This window comes from Myodes glareolus, chromosome 14 (genome assembly GCF_982192425.1).
Source record: "Myodes glareolus chromosome 14, mMyoGla1.1, whole genome shotgun sequence".
Lineage (NCBI taxonomy): Eukaryota > Metazoa > Chordata > Mammalia > Rodentia > Cricetidae > Myodes > Myodes glareolus.
In genome coordinates, this window is record NC_142039.1 from 73,637,809 (window position 1) to 73,651,479 (window position 13,671).

A 13,671-nucleotide genomic window follows, 5' to 3' on the forward strand; every position below is an offset into this window, starting at 1 on the left:
TCAGCATGAACCTCAGAGAACTGTCATGGTCTCTCATAACCCCATCATTGACCCGGAGACTCTTTTTGATCACAGAACTAACATACTTGCAACAACCAAAATACTCGATGCTCTTTGGTTTGGTGAAGTGTGTCTACACCACCACCTTGTCTCTCCCGGGTGTAGCTCAGTCCCAGGTCCTCACAAGTCTACCCAGAAGCCTCTCCTACCACCCTCCATCATCCGCTTCCCCATTCTCTTCCATGTTCCCATTGTACTCCGACCTTCTCTATGCTGTCTCCTGAAGAGCTCTTGTCTGTCCCCCGCACAGTGTATGCTGTTCAGTGGCTACAGAGTGGCCGGGGAAGGCGCCCAGACTGATGGCGATTATTTATTCTTCCCGTGTTATAAACTGTCGCTCCATGAGAGATCTGTCTCTTGGGATTTGGAGACAGGTATGTGCTCCTAGTGCACAGGTGTGGAGCCGTCTCCTGAGAAACACAGCAGACCTAAATGCAAAGGCTTCAATGAGAGTAATATTGGGAGCTGTGAGTTCTGAACATTTTAATATGATTTATTTATGTTATCTGATTTTAGCTAAATTGAATAACTGAACCACAAAATTCCTAAAAGTTTAGTAAAAGTGGCTGTGGCAAGTTTGACTCTGTGAGACTTTCAGCTCCATGTGAACCAAGATGTCACCTCAGTTCCATCTTCTTAACATGCAGCACATGACAGGTGCTCAACAGCGAGCCTTGGACAGGTGCTCAATAGTGAGCCTTGGACGGGTGCTCAACAGCGAGCCTTGGACGGGTGCTCAACAACGAGCCTTGGACGGGTGCTCAACAGCAAGCCTTGGATGGGTGTTCAACAGCTTGGACAGGCATCAACAGTGAGCCTTGGACAGGTGCTCAACAGTGAGCCTTGGACGGGTGCTCAACAGCGAGCCTTGGACAGGTGCTCAGCAACAAGCCTTGGGCAAATGAAGGCTACGTGGGCTGAAACTACCAACAGCTGTGTTCTTCCTGACTCCCCCCGCTCTAAAACTAAGCCTGGCTCTATCTCCTTTCATCTGATGCTCCCCCATCACTTTGGGGAGGAGGCACAGCCCAGACCCCTACATACAATGCAAAAGCAGGAAGACTGGGGGAGAGAAAAGGCCAGCAAAAGAGGGACAAGCAGATAAGTCAGTGCATACCTTGTGAGTCTTTGGTTCCCTTGTGGGGAAAAGCCAGGCAATGAGCCCAAAGGAAATCTAGGAGGCAGGTAGAAGGAGTCCCTCCAAGCAAACTATCAAGCAGGGGGTTAGAGCCCTAGAGAGCAAGGACCTCCAAACCACGGACAGCATGGAGGATCTCCCAGGGGATAAGGAGTCTGAGGTGAGGCAGCCAAAGCTTGTAGATTAACGATTCCCCTCCACAAATATTCACACAACAGAGCTCAAAAGCCTTGGCTCATGCCAGGCCTCATACATGGGGCCCAAGAATGTTATAGTCAAGCTAGCAATGAGCCAATAAAGATAGGCAAAGTTGCCTAAGGAAGGCAGAGCTACACTAAGGAAGGTCCAGCAGGACCAGACTCCATTCACTAAATTCTCTCAGCAAAGAAAGATCCTTTGGAAGGAACAAACCAAAAACTAGAAATTAGCTATAGGTCCACCTCATCTCACACTATATGGAAAAGAAGGGTACTCATGATATCACTTGGTTAAGCCATGAGACCTTAGATAAACTACATATCTAGAAAGTAACCCAGTCCTAAAGTTCGAGATAAAAATTACCACATTTTGGTGTGGAATATTTTGATCACACTCTGACACTTCTGAGATTGCCAGTAAAGTTTACTTTGAATCAGAGGATGGAGCTAGATACGAGCTGACCAAAATTAGCCATAGAGGTTTTGGAAGACGGAGGGCAGACAGAGAGACACAGGAAGTGGTAGGGAGGAGCTTAGAAGGATTCCCCACCCTTTTGGGTTGAGGAAGGAGAGAAAGAAGAGGTCACCAGTCGTTTCTCTGCCACTTCTCTAACCATTCAGGTCCTTACCCTGAGTTTTTATTGATAAAGGATAATTAGATAAACACTTCAAAATTTCGATGTCTACTTCTTGGTTGATGAGGAACTTGGCACTTGAGTACATCCAGCCACCAGAATCTAGACCTTAATAAACCCTGTTGTCCAGTAACAGCATTTACACACAAGCCACATACTCTTCCGGCAGGACCACCTTGGACTCTAGCATCAGATGCTGCTAGGAAACAGTCCACAGAGTCACACACTAGAGACGCCTCAGAAAGCTCTGAGTCCCAGGGGACAGACAATCACGGTCAGCATTTACTGGAAGTTGACTACACTAAAGGGTCTCACATCCATTATTTAGGTTTTTTTTTTCCATTATTTAGTTTTATCTTCAGAACAATAGTATGAAGCAGGAACTACTATCTCCTGAGGCGCTGAGATAGAATTTGTCCAGACAGTCCTACATAATACTAACTTTCCTGAACTTAGCAGCCCTTCACGCCAGCTAGCCACGATTCATGAATGCTGTTCGTAGCTGCTGCTACGACCCCCTCCTCCCTGACCAACTTCAAGAACAGGTGTTACTAATCACATTCCTGAAGGCCTAATTCACGACTTTCCTTAAAATCTGGATGAAAGACAAGTTATATCAAGATATTTGTACCTGTAGAATTAGCCAAGGAAGAGATACACTCACTCCCTGCCATGGGGTTTTCTGAAAGCTAAGCTTGTAGGAGGCTTGAACGGAGAGCTGAACTCTGTATACGCCAATATGACAGAGGCCCTGGTGCGAATTCACACATAAAAGGGAAAGTAGGGAGCTGGAGAGATGGCCCAATGGTTAAGAGCACTGGTTACTCTTCCAGAGGACCCAGGTTCCATTCCCAGCACCCACAGGGTTGGCTCACAATCTCAATAATGCCAGTTGCAGGAGATGTGATGGCCTCTCTGACCTCCAAGGGCAACAAGGATGTACTTGGAAGCAAAGACATGCACACACACACACACACACACACACACACACACACACTGAAAATAAGCAAGCTGTTTTTTCAAAAGGGAAAGACAGCCTAAGCTCTTCACAAATCATAGAAAGTCACATTCCAGCCTGAGATTCACTGAACTTACATAACAAGAGAAAAATCTTAGAACAAAGCATGTTCAAACTATTTTTTACATAGCTTCTCACTGGTCTGTTCAATCTAACCTACTTTAGGGTTCATCTAGAATTTTTTTTAAAAAATAGGTCATTTCCATAGTGGGATAGTATCAAATAAAACAGTCGGTTTGGAACGCACACAGAAAAAATGTTCTTGCCTGGATATGCCTCAACAATCTATCAAAGAAACTCTAAAAAGCCAAATCTTGATCTGGAAAAAAAATAAAATAAAATGTCCGCCTTTGCTGATTTTGTATCCTTTCCACTTTAAAGAAATAAAAGTTCCATCTCCAGAGGGAACTTAACTTCCGTTATTACCATCATGATGATGTGCAGGGTCTCAGGAGGTATGGGAAGACAGACATGACTCTTAGGGCCAGGGAGAGGACGAAGGGTCTGGGCCAGAGGAACTGAAGTAGAGAACAAGGCTGTGTTGCTGGCGTGCGCCCTGCGCTGTCTCACCAGCGTTACCGTTGATGCAGCCGTCAGCCTTTGGAAGAGCGGCTTTCCAGCTGTCTCCGCGGTATCCACAGTACCCCTCTCTCCACTGCTGTCAAGAGCAAACACCCAACCAACACCTTCCTCTCAGGAGCTCCTAAGGCACAACAGCAGGCTCCTGTCACTAAGAGCCAGCCAAGAAGACCGTTCCTAAGGACACGTCACAGGTGGTCACAGGGGGTCACGGCAGAGCTGTGTCTGAAAGCCTTCTCAGGCAGGAGCGCCTACCTTCCCATGACAAAACCATACAGCTTTAAGAAGAATGAGCAACCAGCTTCTCCTTGCGACATCTCTACTAAAGAATGCTCTTCTCTGCAACCACTGAAGATCTCTGTTTGGACCTTCAGGATGTGTGTGTGTGTGTGTGTCTGTCTGTGCCTGTGTGTGTGTATATGTCTCTGTGTGTGTGTGTGTGTGTGTGTGTGTGTGTGTGTGTGTGTGTGTTGTCTCTCTGTCTGTGTGTGTATATGTCTGTGCCTGCCTCTTTCTCCCTGTGTGTCTGTGCCTATGTATGTATATGTCTTTGTGTGTGTCTATCTGTTTGTATATGTCTATGTCTCTGTGTGTGGTGTCTGTGTGCATCTGTGTCTGTCTCATTCTCTGTGTTACTGTCTGTCTGTGTGCCTATGTATATGTCTGTGTGTGTGTGTGTCTGTCTGTCTGTCTCTTTATATCTCTGTATATGTCTATGTGTGTGTATCTGGTCTATCTGTCTCTGTCTGTGTGTCTGTATATGTCTGAGTCTGTGTATATGGTGTCTGTGTGTCTGTGTGTGTCTCTTTATCTCTGTGTCTGTCTGTGCCTATGTATGTATACGTCTATGTGTGTGTCTATGTGTCTCTCTATGTGTCTGTATATGTCTATGTCTGTGTGTGTGGTGTCTGTGTGTCTGTGTGTATTTGCGTGTCTCTATGTGTATGTGTGTGTGTTTGTCGGTGTGTCTATGTGTGTATTTGTGTATCTGTCTGTGTATGTGTAACATACACAACAAACTTTATCTTCTATCACGGAGCACATGGCATTGTCACACAGCTGTCCCCACTCCCCATCTCTACAGCTCACCTCCCCATTTGAAATCCCACACCTGCAAGGCAATCCCTACTCCCCTTCCTCTACCCCCTGACAACCACTTCACTTTCTGTTGCTATGAACTGAGTTTATCTTGGAAGTGGAAAATTTATTTTAATTCATCCATAGGGTTGATTTTCAAATCTAAAATAAAAACCCAACAGCAAGGGCAACTGCCATTGTAGTGTTTGAGAGAAGTGGGAGAGGAAGGAACAAAGGAGGGGAGAGGACAAGTCACCAAGAGCTGGAGCCCTTAGTGGATCAGAACCTCCATCACCTTTCTCCACTCACCAAGCCTTGGTGATCACCCATAGAGGAAGATTTAGCACCAGCAGACCTAGCAGGGAGCTGACGAGCTCGGGACGTAGCAAAGGAAGTGCAACTCCATGGGCTCTTCTTGAGGTCTTCACCTGACCTAGGAATGCCCAGCTCATGCCCACTGGGGCATCTATGTGCCACATGGCAACTGGAAACAGAGGTAAAAATAGATGTTGGCAAAACCTTAAAACATAAAATAAAACACAAGCAAGGTGAAGGCCTGTGAAGCACTCACTGTGGAGAGATCGCTTAAGTAAGGAGATGCCTGCTACGCTTTCCCTCTGTGCTCCTGTGAGAACGGTCCCACATAATCTGCTCTGGGTAGTTGATACAGGAAAATCCTAACGGCTTTGTTAGCGTCTCAGGGCGCAGCAAGCAACAGAGGGTCCAGGGATAGCAGTAGCCATACTCTAAGGACTTACTCCAACCAGAAAAAACAAAAGACAGAGCTCAGTACTGTACACAAGCTGCCCCGTTTAATCTTCACAACAACCCACGAAAAACGGTGTTATTGTTCCCTTACATATAAAAAATAGCTCAGTAAAAATACAATGCACACAAGGTCATACGGCTTGTGAAACACTTCACTTGGAGTCTGTGTTACTCCCAAGCCCACACTTTAAATTAATAGCGTTTCAAGGTAAAAAGTATTTTCTTACCCTCATGGCAAGGAAAGAAAATTATTCATAGAAATCTTTTGGCTGAAATGTTTCAATGCTTAAAAATAGCCCCAATTACGTTCAAGCAGGTTAAATGTGGAACAAGCATGAGACACGGAATGCCTCCAGTCCCTGGAGGTCGGACTCGTGACCTGGGCCAATCACTCAGCTTTCACCCTTGGCTTCCAGGAAACTTACAAACCCGAGCTGCCTCCACCTCTTCTTCGTGTCAGGGCATTGCGAGTGGAGCTGGGAATCAGTCTGATAGCCAAGGAAGTTCAATCTTTTCTCCCACCTTTTTAGTTACCAGAGTTCCTCACAAAAGTCACCAGCTAAGGTCAAGATGCAGAGACTGAGAGAAAAAGGGGATGTCTACATGGTAACCCCTCCCTCCTCAGGCCCATGGGTCTTTGTGGAAGAGGGGGAGGAAAGGGTGCAAGACTCAATGATGGTGGAGGACTTCAAGGAAACTGTGTTTTACAAGGTATCAGGGCAACTGCACACGGGAACTCACGGTAGTTATGACAGCAGACACAAGATCCGTGTAAGCTCAAGACATACAAACTCCCAATGTCCATAGTTGAGGAGATGCCAGCATCTGATGGCTGCTGGGAGGGGGAGAGTCAGGCATCCTTAGTGGTATAATACCTGGTATACTGACCACACTCCAGGGCAGGCCTCACAACCAGTAGTGGTCAGGAAACACAAACTGGTCTCGGATGGCTGGGGAGTGGGGAGTGGTAAAGGAGAGGAGGTGAGTCGTGTGGGGGTGCGGGGGGCTGTAATAGAGAGAGGGAGGAGCAAGAAGCTGAACGGCTTAAGAAGGTGAGGTTGGGGGGCTGGAGAGATGGCTCAGTGGTTAAGGGCGCTGCTTGCTCTTCCAAAGGTCCTGAGTTCGATTCCCAGCAACCACATGGTGGCTCACAACCATCTGTAATGAGATCTGGTGCCCTCTTCTGGCCTGCAGGCACACATGCAGAATACTAAGAATACTGTATACATAAATAAATAAATAAATCTTTAAAAAAAAAAAAAAAAAAAAAGAAGGTGAGGTTGGATCGAGGAGGAGTTGGGGAAAGGGAGAAAGTGATCAAAATACACTGTAAGAAATTCTCAAACCATTAATAAGACTTGTTATATTATCAGTTAGAAACTCACTACCCAACACCTGTCACTGGCAGAGCTATGTCAGTGACAACTATTAAGGAGGAAGTACAAAGACGCCATCCTTAAATGTGAGGACGTGGCTCCAGGTTTGGGGACTTGTCATTTATGTGAACCAGAAGCACAAAAAGACGTGCTGGGCCTCTCATCCGGGTCTAAGATACAAGCAAGAAGTGTGGCCAGGTAAAGTGTTACACGCCTCTAACCCCAACACTTCGGGGGGAATCAACAGGTGGATCTCTGTGAGTTCAAGGCCAACCTGGTCTACAGGAGTTCTAAGACAACCAGGGATGCTAAAGAGACCCTGTCTCAACCCCTCACACCACCCGAAAAGCTGAAAAAGCGGTTTGTAGGTTTGTCTGTAAGAACGTCTGTGAGGACTTAGACAGGAGGAGAAGAGTTGTCAATAAGAGCTCTGGGAACAGGGCTCTGTGGATGGGGACCAGAGAGGGAGCGGCCATGGAAACCTCCAACAGAACTCTTGGTGGGAAATGGGTGTGCTTTGCAAAGAGACAGGAGACAAATCGAAGCAGGCTTTTTTGTTTGGCAGGTAGGGACCTTGTTTTAGGTCCCCACAAGAGGGACAAAAAGTAATGACCTGGGCAGCCTGGTGAATGTTGGACATTCTCAGCTGGGATTTCTTGACTATGCGCAGCCTCCGAAAGACAAGCGCAAATGAGTACTCAGCCATAGGCATCAGCTCCCCTCACTGACCAGCACGAACTGGGGACGCAATCGCTGTCCCCAAATGCTCAGTGGGCAACAGTCTCGCGCCCACCTTAGCCCAGATACGCTATGGGTCATGCAAGCAGACACAGTGCAGAACCTCACACCTCCAACACATGACTCCTTCCTCTGCTAGCCACAGACCGATGAGAGAGGGCAAGGACACTGTCCACCTCTGCCCCGAGGCCTCTGGATGTCCCACTGTTGTGAAAGTATGAGGCAGAAAACAAAGTCTCAAAAGTCCTAGGTTCGTGGTTCTCATCCTGAGGGTCACGACCCTTTGGGGAGGTCAAATGACCCTTTCACGGGTGGTGAATATCAGACATCCTACATATCAGATGTTTACATTACGATTCATAACAGTAGCGAAATTACAGTTATGAAGTAGCAATGAAAATAATCTTCGGTTGGAGGTCACTACAACATGAGGAACTGTTAACGGGTCACCGCGTTAGCAAGGCTGAGCCACTGGCCCAGACTTCCTGTGAGTGTGGACGAAGAGGTGCTGGTCTCTACGGCTTTTTCAGACTGGAGAATGAAAGGAACCACAGACGCTGTCACCCGGCAGAGTCAGGACACGCTGTGCCCTCATCAAGGGGCTCTCCAAAGGTACCCCAAGGGTGTCGGCACTGATTGAGTGGTTCCCAGGGGACCAGCAACTCACAACTTGGAGGAAAAGTCTTCCGGCTCTCCCTGCCGTCTTCTCTCCTCAAGGAAAATGGCAAAGCCTGTTTTCTGCACCAACCCACGGATGAGGAGGTGGCAGAGCTCAGACTTCTGATCCATACTCTGTCAGATCCGGCCCTGCACTGTGGGAGGCTCAGTTCCTCAAAGTAAAACTGAACAAGCTCCCTCTTGCCAGGAGATGAACCCTGGTCAGCCTGTTCCTGCTCAATACAAGCACCTGAATGTCTTCTGTTGGCTCCTACTTTGTGGAAAGTCTGTGGGTTGCTCTAAGACAGACCTCACAGCATCTCTCAAACTTTTAGACACAGACAACACCGGTTGTGTGCAAATGTCACTTGTCTGGGTTTCCTCCACCCCTCCCGGCACACAAGCCAGTGTCCATGAACATACACTCACAGACTCATTTTTTGAGGAAAGCCATCCGCTTGGCATGGTTCCTGACGATTCAACTACTTCGGTGTGACTGAGGCAAGTGTCCCGCTCCAAGACCAACCCTGCGGTGACTTCAAAACACCCCACCGAAGAAAGGCACCCTGGGGAGAGGGAACGCCTCCCCGAGGCAGCCTGAAAAGGGCAATCCTGATTCCAGTCGTGCTGAAACTATTCCCAACACCAGCCCAGGAAGTTCCTTCTTTCGGCGTGCTTAGCAGCTCAGCAAACCCAGACTTGCCTTGGCAGGCGCCGGGTCTCTCTGTATCTCTGAGCCCTGGAAGGGGTAGGTTTCCAAAGGGACTTTCCTGTCCTCACTCTGTTTGGGGATCCCGCAGCGATCAGGATTGGCAACCCTGCCTGACGGATGCAAAAATGCCGGTGCTGACACCTTAGGCTCCCGTTTGCGTACACATGCATACTACACACACCACGCTTACACGTACGTACCTTTCGCCCTCCATTGTGGGAGGCCCGGCGGGGTTAGTAGCCGCCAAACTGTGCGTGCACCCAGGAGCTAGCGCTGCTCTCGGGGTTCTCCCAGCAGCCCGGTGAGGGATTCTGATCAGCAACAGTGATTCAGCATGGCTGCAACGGAGACCTCCTCCCTCCCGGTCCTCCTTCCTCTGACTTACTCGCGGCAGCTTCTACCGCAGAAGCGACAGAGGTAGAAAATGTCTTACCCAGAGCTCCCTGCAGCCCTTTCAGCTGCTAAAAGCAGCAACCCACTCGCTCCCCCTCCCCCGCAGGCTGGCTTCTCCTCTGTCTCCTAGGAACAGCCACAGCTTCGGCGGCGGCTACCCAAGGGCTATGCCACCTTTCCAACTGCTTCCTCATCTGCTCAGGCATCCCCAGCCCTAGCGACTAGCCCACCCCACGGTCTCCTGCCTCCTCTGCCGTTGCAAAGCACGGGAGGAATTCTCACTAACAGAGAAAAGCTGACCCCTCCTTCTCTCCTCCTCCTAGGCTGTGTGAGTCTGTGGGCCTGGCCGCATCGCTGGAATGAGGAGGCCCCTCTGTGGCCTGCGGTGGAGTTTACCCACCTGGGGAAATTCACTTGTAACATCGGCTCTGCCTAATTTCCCTCACCAAATCCACAGTAGTTCCGAGAGGCGACAGTGAGACAAGCGGGATTGGGGCCGGTGGGTGTTATAGAACTGAAGCGATTAAGAATAATTATACAAGGGAACTGGAGCAAGATGCTCTTTGTTGTTGTGGGGGGCGGGGTTACAACTGAAACAAGCCCCTTGTACTACAAAAAACGTCAAAGATCATTGCCACGCTGTCGTCCTGGGTCACGCTGAAAGGCCACCATAAAGCTGAAACACCGCCAACTGTAGCTCCAGCTCACAGGTCTACTACCGAGCTGTTGGCCCTACTTGGAGTGGTTCCTCCAGCCTCGGTCCTTGAATCTTTATAGAAGGGCAATAGATCACAGGTCTTCTAAAAACCTTCTCTACGTGATACCAATGACATCGGTGACCTCCAAAATAACTCCAACTGTTCATCTCCCCTGATGAACATCTCGGGTGCTCTTTGTTGGCATGCCTAGTTTCTCAGGCTAACAGAATCTTGTGGAAAGCCAGAAACTAGCTGTGTCTCCTAGACATAACCAACAAACTCAGAGATAACTGGGTCAATTAGTGATAAAAATCGCTCAGCAGCTTCCCCGATGGTGCAGAGAACACAGGTGTGTGTGTCCCTGTTCTAGGATGCCTCACCCACCGACACACCACAGGCCGAGTGTGTGGCCTTCAGCTCAGTCCTCTTCCCCTGCTCCTGGTGGATACTCAATCTCATTCACGAGACAATCCCTCTTGTCTTTGGGAATGTCCCACTTCCTTCTCAGTATGCCCTGGACATCTGCTTAACAGGGAACTTTTCCTGGGTTCTCACGTTTGTTCGGAACTTCTAGGGGGATACAATAATGCGTGTGAAAATATAAGAGACACTCACGTGTGTTACTGTTCTAGTTCTGACCTGTGACGCTCATGTGTGTTACTGTTCTAGTTCTGACCTGTGATGCTCATGTGTGTTACTGTTCTAGTTCTGACCTGAGACGTTCACATGTGTTACTGTTCTAGTTCTGACCTGTGATGCTCACGTGTGTTACTGTTCTAGTTCTGACCTGAGGCGCTCATGTGTGTTACTGTTCTAGTTCTGACCAGACGCTCATGTGTGTTACCGTTATTGCTCTGATCTGTTAAACTTCTTCAGTGCTGCACAGACCTCAATTCATCAAGCAAGCGGGAACACAGGTACAGAAACGAGATGGATTAATGACTTGAACTTGACATAACATTCTAACCTCAAACTAAGGTGAGTCTCAAAGTTTATCTCCCGACCTCCCAGTGTCCTCTTAGCTGGGAGCACTACCCAAAGTCATTTTCCCTCAGATGAGAGGAGCCCTGAGTGACAGCTCACACCCAACGGCCCGGTATCTCCGTTTTTTCACAGCCAAACCCCTATCTTTCTCCCGCCACTTCCCTTCCTCTTCTAATCAGCTCCGTGCTTCTGTTCCAGATATTTCCTCTGGCCGTCAATCACGGGGACCACGGAAGCTGAACATCACAAATAAGGAAGTGAGATCCCAGAATCCGTGCCAGAGCACGTACGGGCGTAGGAAGTCAACTGCATGAGCCACCAGAGGGATGCAAAGCTGACTTCCCTGTGCATGCCTTCATTCATGTCTTCACCACACAGGAAAGAGGAAGGGGAAAACCAGTCTGAAAAGGAAATACTTAAGGTTTAAACTTATTCACGTCCAAAATGAATTATTAGAGCCAATATAAAGCCCCAAGTGGTTTCCTTGCAAGCTGCTCTTGCCACACTAGAGTGGTCTGGGTGTATCAGAGCCAGACCATGCCTGCCTTCCCCGCCACCCATTACCCAGGAGCCAGGGTGGAGAAGGCCATCCACGAAAGCCGTCTACCAATGCTAAGGGCAGAGCTGAGCCAAGAGCCGGGCCACAGCCTGATCTCCTCAGGATAGGCTAATCCTTCTGACAGAACTCAGACGAAAGACTGCTTCAATCTAGCAAGGAGAAGCAAAAGGACCCAAGTGGTGCCTGCCTGGAGGAAAATCCCGGTCGTGAACTGTCCCGGAGTATAGAAATAGAAGAGACACTCACCACATGTTACTGTTATAGTTTTGACCTGTTAAATGTCTTCACTGTGGCACAGACCTCAAGCAAAGATGGAACACGGGTTCCTCCCATGACTCAGGCTACCTCCCCAGTCAGCCAAGCACACCTGGTGACCCCAGGCCTTCACCCCAAAGCAATTTATGCAGTCAGCATTTCCAGCCGCAAGGCTGTCCATCAGCTTCATTCAGAATCCTCTGGCTCCCAGCTGGCTTGAGAAGAATCAGTGTTGAAAGAAAAACTTCCTTTTTAGGTCTTGATTTGGTCTAGAAAGCTCTCTCTCCTGAGTTCTCCCTCAGCACAGGGAGCCAGGACGTCGTCTGAAGACACTTAGGCCAGCCATGCCTTCCCATAAGGCCCCTTTCCCTCTTTTCTGGCTCCCACAGTGCTTTGCTCTCTTACTCGGCAGGGGCTGTAGCACAGCACTATCTCACGTCACACTGTGCATCTGAACCATCTACCTAGCTCATTAGAGCATAAGCATTGGGGGTCAAAGGCACAAAAGGACTTTTAAGGAGATGAAAATATTCCTTGTCGTGACGGCTTAGGGGGTGCCGGAGAAATAGCTCTGTGGTTAAAAGCATGTATTGCTCTTGCCAAGGACCTGAATTCTGTTCCCAACACCCATGTCAGGAGGCTCACAGCCACCTGGGGCTCCAGCTCCAAGGGTGCTTGCATTCACCCATGCACTTATGCAAACACAGTCCTACACATTTTTATATAATTAAAAATAAAATCTTGTTTTAAAAAGAGACTACTGCATTTTAAAAATTATACACTTAGAAAGGGAACGTCTACCTAAGTCTGTGTTACAGAAAAAATACTGGACAATTAGGTTCTTCCTCACACCTGTGACAGAGCTCAGGATGAGGAATTTCACAAACCCCGTAGGTGACTAAAAAGCACAGCTGGATGAGAAGACCGCCAGACTTTGATATGCTAACAGGGCACGGTGCAAATGTGCTCACCAGATAGACAACCCCATTCACGTTGCTTTAGGAGCATCATTGTTCCCTTCTAAAATAAGGGGCTAATATCACTAGTTATGTCTGAGAATTCTTAGTTTAAATACAGACGTGAGCAGGCAGCAGAAAAACTGGCCTATGACAAGTATCTAGAAGCCACCAGTGGCACCCAGTCCCACGGTCTTCCTCAAGGTTATTAAACAACCTTGACCCCCTGATCTTGGAACCAAGGAAAAAGTTAGTCAGGTTGAGAGGGCGTTTGTGGAGTTATCGTCCGCTCCCAGTGCCACAGCTGCTAACAGGTCATCAAGGACTGGCCAAGACTGGGGCTAGGGGTAGAGCCCACCTGCCTGTCTGCCTCCCAAAGTCCCGACAGACTCTGTGCCACTTGCTGAATGAACTCTAACTATTTAAAGTGCTCTGGAAAAGCAGGAGGAAACTGAGAAAAAACCTAGGTCCCCCAACAGTCCAGCAGATCACTACCTGGTCCAGGGGGACACTTGCCTTCCATCCCTTCCGCTCTGAGGACAGAGAACGCGTGTCCCAGATCAGTCTTCTAAGCATGACCACGCATAGATCACTCCTGAGATCTGTGCTCCACCTCACGATGCTCGCATCTCCTCTGCCTCCAATTAACATCGCAGTAAGCAACCGCAACAGCTCCCGCTCCCTCTGTATTCGCTCAGAGCCGGGCGACAGGCTCCACATCGCTGACTCACTTGTATCCCTTGTTTATTTTTATCCCCTCCAAGGCAGTGGTTGTCAACCTATGGGGGAGGGTACACATATCAGATATCTGTATATCAGATATTTGCATCGCAATTCATAAGAGTATCAAAATTATAGTTATGAAGTAGCA

General features: G+C 48.5%; 1 protein-coding gene and 1 long non-coding RNA gene across 3 annotated transcripts in view; one reads left to right on the forward strand and one right to left on the reverse strand.

The window, feature by feature from the left end:
- Positions 1–9,625, reverse strand: part of Klhl3 (kelch like family member 3) — a 113,164-nt gene extending 103,539 nt beyond the window's left edge. For both annotated transcript variants that reach the window (XM_087896637.1, XM_087896635.1), the window contains exon 1: positions 9,156–9,625. Coding sequence is in view for 1 of the 2 variants with exons in the window: in XM_087896635.1 (XP_087752761.1) it covers positions 9,156–9,169 (14 nt within the window). In the remaining variant the exon portion in view is untranslated. The remainder of the gene's footprint in view (positions 1–9,155) is intronic.
- On the forward strand, positions 9,549–12,599 carry LOC146892106 (uncharacterized). The gene is made up of 2 exons (XR_015005231.2): positions 9,549–9,847; positions 10,864–12,599. It is a non-coding gene; the product is annotated as an uncharacterized LOC146892106 (long non-coding RNA).
- Positions 12,600–13,671: the final 1,072 nt, after the last annotated feature.